The following is a 14,472-nucleotide window of genomic DNA, read 5'->3' as shown; positions in this document are numbered from 1 at the left end:
TATAATTATATGACGTGTTATTATTAAATTTGCATGGATGCTGCAACTAAAGATGAACATTTCCCCATCTTGCTTCGTGTTGGAAATGAGTAGCTCTATAATTATATGACGTGTTATTATTAAATTTGCATGGATGCTGCAACTAAAGATGAACATTTCCCCATCTTGCTTCGTGTTGGAAATGAGTAGCTCTATAATTATATGACGTGTTATTATTAAATTTGCATGGATGCTGCAACTAAAGATGAACATTTCCCCATCTTGCTTCGTGTTGGAAATGAGTAGCTCTATAATTATATGACGTGTTATTATTAAATTTGCATGGATGCTGCAACTAAAGATGAACATTTCCCCATCTTGCTTCGTGTTGGAAATGAGTAGCTCTATAATTATATGACGTGTTATTATTAAATTTGCATGGATGCTGCAACTAAAGATGAACATTTCCCCATCTTGCTTCGTGTTGGAAATGACTGACATTTTTTGATAAGTCAGTAGGTTAGTTTTGGAGCAGGTCCATTTCCAATAAATTAGAAGTTCTGCTTTATCCAAACCTGCATGAATATTGATTTTTGAATGTTTATTAACTAGGAATACTGAGTAATATGTTTTTTTTTTAGTTATAGACACAATTCGTCGAGGTGAGTTTTGTAATCTACATAACATAAGTCACTCATCTGGCAATGTTACAAAAGTTTATTTTCTAAGACACGAAAGAAGCTTTTTTGTTAAACCTTTACAGGTCTCTCAATTTCATTTTGCAAAATTTAAGTACTAGTATGTAATAGTTCTCTCTCTCTCTCTTGCTCTCTCTCTCTCTCTCTCTGATTATGTTTAATGTAAATTGCATAAAAATAAAATTTTACAACACGTCAAAGATTTAGTGTTTATTGTGAATCTTTACAAATATATAGTGCACCAAAATAATACCAATGATTAATTCCGTGTGAATGTATTGCGTACATACGGTAAACATTCCACAACATATGTGCCATCTTTACATAATCACAAGTATAGAAACTTTTACTAACTGTAGCACCCCTGCATACATTTGACTATGACATCGCTACATATGTTATACATATATTCAATTTATTCCCTTTCAAAACTAGTTATCAAGGTACTCTCACATTCATGGATTATAAATTTAGGCGTCACCAAATATTAAAGCATAATACACCAATTGTCTCAATTTGCACATTTGAATCATTAATCAACTTTTACTTACAAACACACACAAGGTCAGTTGCTTTCGTACATGTTTACTGCATGTTCCAATGATACACCAATAATACTGGTTGATAAATATTTCTTTGAATGTGAAAGAAAATGACAACATTTTATAAGACGCATTATGAATTGTTAACGACACATCGAAAATGGACAAGAGACTTAATCTAACATTAAGTTTAAGCACATCTGAGCATTTTAAGATACTGAGTAATGCAACTTGGTTGCATGAGAACAAATCCTTGATCAATCAACCTTTTAGTAAGGAATAACAAACATGGCATTAAGCATCTTAATCAATTCAGTTATTGCATTGTACGGACTATGTTCACTGAAGGTCCATGTTTTTATGACTAGACATCACTTTAATTGGTAGATATGGACCCAGCCTTTGTAATACTGAGAGACAGCAAGGCGATGAGTATCCTCGTCGTAGGCGATGCTCTCTGGGTCGTAACCCAGATTCGGCCACACTTTCATAAGAGATCCGTCTTTAGTAAAAACACACAGTTTTCCCCCTGTAGTGGCCACTATAACATGGAGCCCCACCACACATATTCCCCTGGGTTTTCCCGGAAGTTCTTTCTCCCAGTAGAGTTTTTCTGAGTATGACACACAGAGCAGTTTATCTCTATTAACATCGGAGAGATACATAACATTTCTGTTCGGATCCATTGTTATATACAGGTGAAACGCCTTGAAATGAGTTTCATTTGGTCTTTGAATCTTTTCAAGCTGCTGAACAACTTTTCCTTCGTCATTCAATATAGCTACACATTTGCTTTCTCCTCCAATATTAACAGTAACTCCAAAATGGTATCTGGCGAAAGAAACGCCATATCCATTTCCATTCAGCACAAAACACTTTCCCTCACTTATCGTCTTCTCGTAAATTTGGTAATTATAAACTCTCTTATGACACGTGATCACTACGTCATTAACACCTGCACCAACCGAAATCCCACGACAACCTTCGGGAATTTGCTTGCATATTGTTTCCTGGAAATTTTCATCGAACACTTTCAGTTGTTCATTTCCGAAGTTGATGATAACCAGTCGACCATCGGTTGTCCAGACGACACCTTTTCTATTAAAATCCCGCTCAGCCGACTTTAATTTCTTGATCTCGGTGATTTCGAAGAGTAAAGGTTCTTCCGGAATAGTGGCATCGCTGTTGCTTCTCGAGCGCGAGGTACTGAAACTAGGTAAACGATCTCTTGAATGTGGGAATGCGAATGAAACTGGGGAACCTCGGGGAATTTCGTCACTTATACGTCTGACAGAAAGGCTTCCTCTGGGTACCCTTTCGTAAGACAGACTCCGGGAGAGGAGGGACTTTTCGCTGAAGGGTCTCTCTGGTCGTCTTACAGGAGATCGTATTGGTGGTGACAAGGAATTTTGTGATGATGAGCGCGTTGGCGGAGACGCAGAACTTTGAGATGTTGGTCTGTTTGGCGGTTTTCTTGGGTCCTTTGGGTCAGTGGTTCCAGTTTTGATTGAAATTGGTTTGGAGTCTGTAGAACTTACTCGGCGGGAGTTCTCGTCTCTTGAGGAGGAAGCTGATGGGTTTCTTGATTCATTCTGGGACATCGTGCTCTGACAAATTTAAACCCGGGGCCAATCAACCTATTAGATTAAAATTGTATTACCTTGTATTCCGCAAAAAGTTCATTGTATACTAATAAGCTCTACAGCTAGATCTATTCAAATATTTGGAGGATAATATTACATACAGTAGGCCTATATAAATACAATACACTGTCCTTTATACATACCAGAAAGAAAAATGATATTATTTGAAGCAAATTAATCTTTTATTTTTTCAATATAAATACCATTGGTGAAGCTGAATATTAAAATGTATTTCGACACGATTTGAAAATATATACATGTATATATAGTATGGCAAAGGTTAGAGGGGTAGGGGATAGTTGAATTTAAAAACAGGTCCAGATAAAACAGAAACTGGATTTTGAATATGTCTTACATTGGCAATTAATGCACCATCTGTTAGACCACCCAAATGCATTTACTAGTATCTTCGTAAAACGTGAATTTAACAATAAAATCTGGCGTTCACACGTTCGAGTGGTTTTTGACACTCTGTAGAAAAACAAACTGTTTATAGAATGTCAATAGAAAAAAAAATGTTTACATAATGTAGAGGATTAACTAGAAGTTTAAACTAATCATCGTAATATATACGTATACTGACCTTAATCATTTTCCGGATGTTCATAGTGCTATCTCATATCTCAAGTCCGATTTTCAAGTTACCATTTCAACACCTGCACATCTTCTTGAGAACATTCTCTATGTGCCGAGTAGAGACTGCAGTTGTTGTGCAAACTTGACTTGTTTTTCGTGCGTCCCTCTCATGTATATACTTTGAACATTTTAAAGAGCTTTAAAATTAAACTTCTGGAGGAATTCCAATTCATTGTAAACTTTTTACCTTTCGATTGTTAATCTATTTCAAATGTAATTTAAACCAACTCCGAGCAATTTAATAAATATTGAAATATAATTTCACTTCTCTATCTGTATACCGTGTGTGTATTTGGTTCGTGAAAAATCTTAGCATATTTGTTTACAAGATTTCTTAGCACTCTAATGGCGATTTAAAAATTTAAAGTTGGAAACATCATCTTTTAAAACGTAAAAACGATTTAAAAATTTTGTTGAAATGCGTTTCATTCTGGGAATTATATCTATCTATGAAATCCTCGATTATTATTTCTTGTTCTATGCATTATTTATGATGATTGAAAGGATTTTAAAAGGGACTGTTTTCTTTAAATTTCAAATAATGGAAATTTTGATTTCAGAACGTTTGTTGTTCTGGATCTGCGTTATTGACGCCAGACTGATTAATTTTGATCAGTATATGAATATAATAATACCGGATTTGTGGTTGGGGCGCGTCATTGGATTTCTATTTGTGCAGTGTGCATTTTAAATACTTCAAATCTCGTATTGTAAAACTCGGTTAAATCCTTTCAGCTATGTCACATATCGGTCAAATTCACTACAATACCAAATAGGCCTACATGTATTTAAGATTGATTTCTGTGCAAGCGAGATTAGCTAAATTTGGAATTTGTTCACAGGTGAATTACATAGCAACGCATATTCCCTAAATAACGATAAAGGTACATGTTGCTTTTTATCTTCCAAATGACAGTATCCGTGTTTTTAACGGAGGATTGAATGACTAATTTCCCCATCACTTAGACACCTGTACAAGCTCAAATTTAAGACAGTAACAGAGAGAGAGAGAGAGAGAGAGAGAGAGAGAGAGAGAACAATCAGATCTATATCAGTTGACTTCCAACTTATTGTATATGACGAAGGGTGGGATAAGACAGTGACGATCAAACAAAAGGCGAGCTCTTCTGTGTCACAAATTTTTTTAAAATTAAAATTCCAAAACTCTTGAAATATCTGTAATTGTAAAAAAATTAACAGTTTCCGGCCACTTTTTTCCGTTTAAAATCTGCTATTGGAATGTTTATTGAAAAGCCGGTCCCCCCCCCCACCACACACACTTTGTGTTACAGTGAAATAAGGGTAAAGTAGTATATAACATACGAAAAGAATTGATACTGAAAAAATAAGTTGGCCTCTTTTTTCGAGTTTGAGCAATTTTTTTTTTTTAGCATGTCAACTATTTTCAGGGAAGTTAAACTTTTTTCTCTGTCTGCCCCCCCCCCCCCTTTTCAAAAACGATGCTACGTCACTGAATGTATTTACCATTAACCAATTAATATCTATTGTGTAAGTTACTTGTACCAGAGGACCAATGAGAGAAAAGCTGCATGTTGACAGTTAGCACCGCCCACTTCATTCTGTCAAGCCATGGTCCGGAGTCTGTATATATACCTTTCTCCATCTGAACGTATCGTATTTTAAATGCTGCGTCTAGGGTATCGTCGATCAAAAAAAAAATCGGAATGATTGACCTTTATTGGGTATGAGTGAAGATGTTGCAGCTTACACAGAGGGCTTGATTTTTGTCACGAACAGAGGTAGCGATCGTAAACTATTTTATTTTAGGCTGTTATTCCTTTCGAAGATCGATTTTATTTGGGTTTTTTTTTTTTTCTTCAATGGAAAACATCGCCGACTGAACTTTTCATTTATAGCGATCAATGTACAAAAACCGCGAAATGATTTCTGACATTTTATATAAAGTTTGAATTGTAATTGCAAGCATAGGCGTCGGAAGCAAATTAAAGGGGGGGGGGCTAAACCAACCAAAAAAGGTAAACCCCAATTTTAAATGCCTATATATTATGTCTATCTTTGCAAAAAAGTGGGGGGGGGGGGGCTAATTAATGCACTATGTCACAAAATAAAAACACACAAGTCTCTGTCGAGACTCTCTAATGGTTTGTACTTATAGCAAAGGAAGAGAAAAGTACTTAAGCAGTTAGAAATTGAAACTTTTCAACAGCAATAAATAGAATAATGATCCTTGATTAAGTCTCTTTATGTTCTTAGTTAATCTACTTGCATGCCACATTATATTATAACCAGACTAAAACTGTTATTTGGAGTAGCATTTTGAGAGTATTTAACAGAAATTTCTATTTTTAGTAACCACGGCAACACCGTTCATCGAAATCAAAAACCGATACACAGAATTATGTATCTTAGTGTAGTCTACTTGTGTGCCAAGTTATTTTGAAATCATACCAAAACTGTAGGAGGAGTAGCATTTTGAAAGAATTTCAAACAAATTTCTATTTTTAGTAACCACGGCAACACAGTTCATCGAAATCAAAAACCGTTATACAGAATTATGTATTTTAGTGTAGTCTACTTGTGTGCCAAGTTATATTGAAATCAGACCAAAACTGTAGGAGGAGTAGCATTTTGAAAGAATTTCACAGAAATTTCTATTTTTAGTAACCACGGCAACACCGTTCATCGAAATCAAAAACCGATACACAGAATTATGTATCTTATTTTCAGTCTACTTGTGTGCCAAGTTATTTTGAAATCATACCAAAACTGTAGGAGGAGTAGCATTTTGAAAGAATTTCAAACAAATTTCTATTTTTAGTAACCACGGCAACACAGTTCATCGAAATCAAAAACCGATACACAGAATTATGTATCTTAGTGTAGTCTACATGTGTGCCAAGTTATATTGAAATCAGACCAAAACTGTAGGAGGAGTAGCATTTTGAAAGAATTTCACAGAAATTTCTAATTTTAGTAACCACGGCAACACTGTTCATCGAAATCAAAAACCGATACACAGAATTATGTATCTTAGTGTACTACTTGTGTGCCAAGTTATATTGAAATCAGACCAAAACTGTAGGAGGAGTAGCATTTTGAAAACTTGTTTACAGACAGACAGACGGACAGACAGACAGACAGACGGACAGACGGACGACGGACGCATTAACATCGCATAAGCTCTTCTGGTCTCTGACCAGTAGAGCTAAAAACGGGGACCTTTTATATGTTTAATGTGAAATTACTATTTGGAGACAAGAATAAGAATTAATTAAGGCAATTCGAGATCAAACGTATAACGTTAACAGGATACGCTTAGTAAAATACATGTTGATTTCTATAAATTAATGTTAGTATTCTTAAGTTTAAAATGTTGACTAAAACATTTATCAGTTATTGCCAAGGTTTTGAAATAAGCATCATTCATTCATTCATCAGTCAAGGTCTTGTTACATGTATTATGGCTTGATTCCAAATTGTGGGCGTGACTTAAAAACTGTGGTTCTTCTGGCAAATACACCACAGCAACATCAAAGTAAAATCTGAATTTACCGCCAGTCCTATGGTACAACAGAAGTTTGAGTAGAAGTCAGGGTACCTAAACTGATACTTTGACCCCAAAGAAGACATTCTGGTGGTCAAAACTATCAATTTTAAAAAAAATTATAAATGACAACAAATTCATTTAACAGATTTAAATTTATTATTTTTTTTAAATGCTAATAATTAATGCACTTGTACACAAAATAAATACACACACAAAAAATATTTTTCTCTAATGATATTTTTAAAAGAATCAACATCCTGCGTTCACGTAGGAAACAGCCTCTGTTCAATTGAGAATTGTGCATATGGTAACATTGCTCTTTTTATAAGCTAACAACTGAAGGTTAAATTGTAAATCACTTCATCAATTTCTTTTCTTCCAAGTAAGTTAGAGAAAACGTTCTTGCTAAAGACAATAAAATCTAATATTTGCAAATATATGTACCCTGTTGAGTGAGTGATAAAAAAATGGAAGAACTTAGCAATTTCTGCATCTCTAAAGCACTATGTGGATAAAAAAAATCCTAAATGAATACAGAACAAGAGATGTTTGTAAAACACTTATGCCCCCTCCCCCCAAATTGGAATTTTTCTAAGTCCGAAAGGGCATAACTCTGTCAAAAATGGCGCGATTGACCAAGATATTTATCTGATAAATAAGTATACCAAATTTCATCTCAGTATGTGCAACCTCTGCAAAGAAAATGAACGGAAACTGCAAATAATTGAAATTTTTCTAAGTCCAAGGGACATAACTCTGTCAAAAATGGTGCGATCGTACCCAAAACAGCACTTGACCTAGATATACCTCTGATAAATCTGTACGCTAAATTTCATTTCAGCTTTTGCAACGGTTGTGAAGAAAATGAATGGAAACTGCAAATAATTGAAATTTTTCTAAGTCCAAGGGGCATAACTCTGTCAAAAATGAAGCGATTGTACCCAAAACATAACTCTACCTACATATTCATGTGATATATCTGTATACCAAATTTCATTTCAGTATGTGCAATGGTTGAATTTCAAAGAAAAATGCATTTTCACTATATAACCAACAGACCGACCAGCAGACAGCAGCAAAGAAATATGCCCTCCCTTCTTCAAAGGGGGGCATAAAAATCAATATCTATGACCAATGTCCATGACCTTCGACCTTCATGTTTTTTTTTATCTGACCTTACACACATGTACAATTACCATCTTGACCCAAAAAGGACAGGACAAAGTACATCTTAATTAATTTTTTTTTTTTTTTACAAAATAAACACAAACACTGAGAGACCAAATCAAATTGAACAATTTTCAGCCTCAAAGGTTTAATTATAATTATACATTAAAAACTCAACTAATTAATGTGCAATAACACAGAAAAATACTTTTAACATTACTAAAATACCAATAATCTTAACATATTTTATGAACACACAAACACAAGTCCATTCCAATGGACTTTTCAAGAGGGAACATTAAAGAGTTCATTAACTTAGGCCATTCCAAGTTTTTTCTATGTTTAGTGTCCAAGGACGGATTGGTTTTGAGGTAATGAAATTAATAACAAACACAAATTAAAGTCAACAAATATACATCTTTGAAACGCAATTTACTCTTTTGGAATCGGCATCCCTCTTTTTAATGTGGTGTACCAAAAAATGTTTATTTCAAAAAACTTAGTTTACTTCAGTTACAAAGTAAGTAGGATTCTCACATGATGATGAGAAATTAATCTAGAACTGTGCTAAAAATGGTTTTTTTCCCCTTTTGATTTGTGTGTGTGTGTGTTTTTTGATAAAAAGATAGGTTTTCGAATTAAGGGTTGATGCACACAAAGAAAAAATTTGGAAAGGCCTTACACATATTATTGTACATGTTGATTTCTATATATTCAATCTTTGTAAATGCATAAGTTAAAAGAGGCAATAAAACATAGCTGCAGGGAAGGGTAAGCATGAATGTTTAGTATAATTCTAGTATTTCTTAAAATGAGATTTCAAACTGTAAATATAAAGAAGCCAAAACACAACCCATGCACTGATTTTGAATATAATAATCTTGAACATGGACACTTAAAAGAACAGAAGTTGATCTTCTTCCTTCCCCATCTTTATTGCTTGTAAAAGTAAATCATAATTGCACTTTCAAATACATCAAGTTTTTAATGTAAATTTCAAAAATATGGAAAAGTGTGTGTGATGTGTTCAAATTGAGGGAACTATCAACATACGGTTCCAGGGATGAAATGTGAGGATGTATGAAAAAAAATATTATCTGTACAAATATGTGGGTTACAGAGAAACCAAGGCAAGAATCAAACTGAAAAAAATTAAAGTTTGAGAATCTTGAAATTGTAACTGCACCTTGAGCTTTAAGTGTAAATGAAAAAAACAACTTTTCTGCTTACATCTATTTTTTTTTTTTTAAATCCTGTACATTATGAAAAAACCTCTCCAATCCAAAATTGACTATTTAATTTAAAGGATATTAAAGGATATTGAATTGAAAATGTTTTCTTTACATTAAATGTCAGTTATAATTTATAAGGAATCTTAATATATAAAAGTGAGAAACAACCAGCGTAAGGGGGGGGGGGGGGTACTGTTTTCTTTTTTCAAATTAAAAAGGTAAATTACATAAATACATTTGTAATAATACTATGATTACTTTTCTGAAAAATTTCAGTATTACTCATTCAATTAATCCAAAAATAAAACAACATGTACACATTATGTAATGTTGTAACTTTTATGAATATATTTCTCAGATCTAGAAACTGATACATGGCAACAAAAATATTTCAGTAGGGAGGGGGAGTCTAAAATAAAGAAAAAAAATATATAATATCTCTGACTTGAAAAAATATAGTAATTAATATATGAAAAATGAATGGTCCCCGGAACTGCTATTATAACTATTGCTAACGGTCCCTCATAGGTATAGTTTCCTATTCATCCTTAGTTGTACCATTTGTACCATTTGTCAGAGAATTAATATCCTGAAAAAATAAAATAAAGTATTTTTTTTAATTTCAAGATCTTTGCTTTCTGTTTCTTTTCAGATCTCTTTGAATTTAAATGCAAAACCAACAGAAATATTTCTATAACCCATTCATTATTTCTGTGTAAGAAATATTCATGAGTTAAGTCCCTTTCTTATACTCACAAATATTTTTGTGAACTATCTTTTCTATTACGTATTTATTGAGAAAAAAAACTTCTGCAGAATAATTTCTTGGTAGCAAAAAAATTATCTTTGTTGATAAATTTTAAATAAAAAAATTGCAAATATAAAAGTTGTTTCAAACAATAATTGATTTAAATTACTGTAGATGGGGTCATAATTCCACAGAATCTCTATTTCTGTTTTCAGATAAAAAATTATGCGGATTTCTTAGACTCTTGCTATATGTCTTACATATATATTAAGTATGATGGGAAAATATTTGCCTACACATAGCGAAAATAAATACAACCCAGAAAAGTACTTCTATAAAGGTATTTCTGTAAAATATCTACAAATATATTTCTTTTCATTTTTCCATTGAGTTAGTGATATACATGTATAAAACATATACAAGTAATAGTTTGGGGTTTGTTTTTTTTTTTTACATTTGATTAATGTACTTACTTCTTCAACAATCTTTTTCAACTTCTCATATGCTGCATCAATATCATCATTAACAATTATGTGATCATAGGATCCTGGTTGCTCAGCTGTAAACACAAGAAAAAGTAAACTGAAGTATTACTGTAAAAGCAGAAATATTCATTGGGGATTTAATTTCGTTTATTTCATTGTTAGCAATTATCAACGATATTAAATCACATACAAAATTGTTCTTGGAGTTCTTATAGTAAATTTTAAAGAAGGAAAACAAAGCTCTCACCATACTCCAGAGCCTCTTGAGCAGTGTCCAGGCGTTTCTGTAAGGACTCAGATGTTTCTGTGCCTCTTCCTTCTAATCTTTTCCTCTGCAAAGATATAATACATACATGTATTATGTATGCAGGGAAAGTTTCACCCATTTAATTTCTGCCCCATTCAATTTTAAAATACTGTATAAGTGGAAATTTTAGCGAGACGCAAATTTAGCGATTTCTTCTTAAAAACTGGTATTTTATTTTTAGCGAGAAGTAATTTTAGCGATTTTAAAATGCTCACGATAGTAACTAGTACAAATAACACGCAATTTATTTTTAGCGATATTCAATTTTAGCGACCTCAACAGCCTCGCTAATAATGCCAAAATTAAATCCTCGCTAAAATTTCTACTTATACGGTATTAAGCATATTGATACAGTACACTGAAATAAGAAATCACCTGATCAAAAATGATCTCTTTTGAACTTTGCAGACATTTAACAAATATTACACGTCAAACCAAAATGCTACAATATACAGTGTATTTTAAGATTGTAAACCTTTCTTTGTCATGAAAACTTAAGTGCTTTTTTCATAAACAACCACTGAAATATGGCTGAATTCCGACAACTTATAAAATATGATAATCAATCAATCAATTCATGAACAGTCACTGTTTGTGAAAAAATATTCATTTTAAGACTGAATACTAAATATTTTACCAAATCCTCCAATGAAGGTGGCTTGACAAAAATAAATACAGCATTTAGGTCGGTTTGTTTTATGTTTTTCACTCCATTAATTTCCACGTCTAGTACACAAAGTCTGCCTGATTTCTGGATCAGGTCCACGGCCATCTTACTGAAAGAACAACAGAGGACTGAACGATAAAACTAACTAAATGTACTAAAATATATCAATTCACATCTTGGCGTATATACATTTACTGTTATCTTTCTATGCACCATAAAATCACTGAAATTTCTTTTCACTAAAATTATAGATATTAATTTTCAAATACAATTTGCTTAATTTCATGAAATTCCATGGTGTATTCTTCAGATCTCTCTGAGTTTCTCTTACCTTGTTCCATATCTATTGCCAGAGAACTGTGCATGTTCCAAAAATGAACCTTCTCCTATCATTTTTTCAAATTCTTCCATTTGAACAAAAAAGTATTCTGCAATAAATAATTATGATTTTATTTAAGATTATGAACAAATGGGTTATTTGTGTATGAAGGTATTTTTTATGATATATGTAGAAAAGTACCTTTTAAAAACATTTTTATTAAAGAGTAAAAAAGTTCTACTTATATAACAGTCTTCGCCATATCTTTTTTTCAGCACATGCCCTACGGGCAGGTGTAACCACTAATTATGCTAGCCCGCACAAATATTTACACGCACAGAATTTTATCAAGTTAATTAATTATTATTTGCCTTTTCATGCCAAGGAAATGATCCGTATCCATTCTATCTTTTTCAACCTGTACACTTTTTGGTCTCCTTTGCAAAAGAGTTCTGTGGAAATCGTGGTAGCATACATGTAAACTGTCATTAAAATTTTTTTCTGTCCTTCAGTTTAGATGGAAAACTAGACCTTTAAGTACATTTAATATTATTGGTCTTATTCAATTTGAAAATATGGAGACTTATGCCTCCAAATTTACATGCCCTTTGGGCTTGTAAGTGTGCAGTTTCCACATGCCCACTTCCAAGTTTACCAGGTCCCGGGCTTCGGACTCCCAGGATTTGTCAAAGACTGATATGATGTGATGAATATATTTTGTTTCTTTTAACCTTTTCCCTGCAAGTCAATTTGAAATTTACAAATAAAATACATGTAAAAATTCTGACATCTTAGATATGTTGCTTTTGTTGCCCTATACCTGTAAATAAAACTGTGAAAGTTTTTGGTAACCCTGAGCTAGTAACTTACATACACTGACTGCATATAAAGCTATAAATCACCTACTCTACAATACACATACAATGATGTGTCTCCCAATTTCTTCTCACCTTTTCCATGTTGTTCTCCTGACCTGGGCTTTCTTGTTGTATCTAAAATGACAGAATTAAATGTATTCATCATACCAATCTAAGTTAAACAAAAACAACATATAATACCCCCCCCCCCCAAAAAAAAATATTGAATTTAGTATTTCCCTATAGCAAAAGAAAGCAAATTAACTTACGTGACACACTGAAGGCAAAGCAATTAGGAAATTCTTCAAATAGTTTGGTAAGAAGGGTACTTTTTCCACTCCCAGAAGGTCCACTTATAACAATAGGTTTGGGCATTATCAAAATAAATCTACTGGAGAATTCTGTGAATTCTAGAAATTAAAAAAAAAATGATAACTTTCATTTAATTATAGTCTTACTCTTTGATGAAAAATCATAGTCTATAGGAAGTGCAAAAAAATATATGTCAATTCTTAGTGTAGAAGGTCATATCAAAACAGTAATCAAAAACACTATTAGAGCAGAAAATTAAGTGCTATGAAAATTAGAGACAAATTCATAATTAACATTTTTTGAAGTATTTCTGAAAGATAAGACTGTGCAAAACCATTTAGAATGGGAGATTCTGGAAAAAGAATGCTTGATTAAATGAAGCTCTCTTTTTCCATTTAGAAAGATCTCTCTAAATGGGACAGCAGAGTTTATGGCATTGCTAAAGTGCACTACCTTTGAAATTAGTACATGTGTATCCAAGGCCAAACAAAAAAAAAATATGTGCTGTTCAGGTTACATCTCAAAAAAAATTTTTAACAAAATGATTTTCTAAATTTTTCTTAAAAATACTTTGGCATGATAATGTACAAGTCAACATTGGTGGGTGCCTAGTTATGAAAATCAAACAAATATTTTTAAATCAAAAATATTATAAACAAAAAAAACCCAACCAAACAAACAAGAATTACCAAAGCGTTTATCTCTTGACTCTCATAACACGCAGAGAACAAATAATTATCATATGACATGTTGTGCAATTGTGTGCCAAAGATTATTATCATTTTCCAGAAACTTCCAGCAAGATAGTAATTACTAGTGCTTGTTATGACTATTAATCATGTCACTTATAATATTTCATGTAGAAGAGATTTTTTTATTCAATATAATTTTTTAACAAAATAAAATATATGACAAAGAACAGTGATTTTTTTAACACTGTTTAATAGATGCCGAAAATGCGGTCTGAATGAGCAATGAGAGCGCAAACTCATACATACAATTTAATGACTAATAAGAGAATCTGCCAATGTTTTTATCCCCTGAAAGAAGCTTGAAAATAACCCCCAATTCTTTCGCTTAATGACTAATTTATTTTCTTCAGTTACCTATCATACGCACCATACCCATGGCGAAACATTTTTTTAATTTTAAAAATTATTTTAGTTCGTTAAAATTGTTGTTTTTAGACTAAAATATCTCCCAATAACAAAAAACTGCATACCTTTTTGTAGATGGTAGCTTATTTTACTAAAAGACCTGGTAAATGCTTGTTTTATCATGAACAACAATCCGTTAGCCGTCACACCAACGAACGATGTGTGTGTTACAATCTATGTAAATTTGTTTCCTA

General features: G+C 32.6%; 2 protein-coding genes across 3 annotated transcripts in view; both read right to left on the bottom strand.

The window, feature by feature from the left end:
- The window catches only part of LOC134256152 (uncharacterized), a 24,353-nt gene extending 9,881 nt beyond the window's left edge, over positions 1-14,472 (bottom strand). Inside the window, exons 1-8 of one of the 2 annotated variants that reach the window (XM_062738771.1) lie at positions 14,344-14,472; positions 13,079-13,219; positions 12,903-12,944; positions 11,965-12,061; positions 11,604-11,742; positions 10,907-10,991; positions 10,648-10,733; positions 9,924-10,015 (exon numbers count right to left, since the gene is read on the bottom strand). In XM_062738771.1, the coding sequence (XP_062594755.1) occupies positions 9,965-10,015; positions 10,648-10,733; positions 10,907-10,991; positions 11,604-11,742; positions 11,965-12,061; positions 12,903-12,944; positions 13,079-13,219; positions 14,344-14,401 (699 nt within the window). In that variant the 5' untranslated portion in view covers positions 14,402-14,472 and the 3' untranslated portion in view covers positions 9,924-9,964. Of the gene's footprint in view, positions 1-8,802; positions 10,016-10,647; positions 10,734-10,906; positions 10,992-11,603; positions 11,743-11,964; positions 12,062-12,902; positions 12,945-13,078; positions 13,220-14,343 lie in introns of those variants that run through there. The other variant, XM_062738770.1, reaches the window with a different exon arrangement.
- LOC134256149 (uncharacterized) lies at positions 873-3,779 on the bottom strand. Its single transcript, XM_062738767.1, has 2 exons — positions 3,446-3,779; positions 873-2,856 (listed from the first exon to the last, which is right to left on the bottom strand). Exon 2 carries the CDS (start codon positions 2,818-2,820, stop codon positions 1,591-1,593), a length of 1,230 nt encoding a protein of 409 aa, XP_062594751.1. The 5' UTR covers positions 2,821-2,856; positions 3,446-3,779; the 3' UTR covers positions 873-1,590.

The sequence above is a fragment of the Saccostrea cucullata genome, unplaced genomic scaffold (genome assembly GCF_032062105.1).
Source record: "Saccostrea cucullata isolate Sc308-1 unplaced genomic scaffold, CSIRO_AGI_Scuc_v1 ctg204, whole genome shotgun sequence".
NCBI lineage: Eukaryota > Metazoa > Mollusca > Bivalvia > Ostreida > Ostreidae > Saccostrea > Saccostrea cuccullata.
This window is presented reverse-complemented; position numbering and strand designations above follow the sequence as displayed.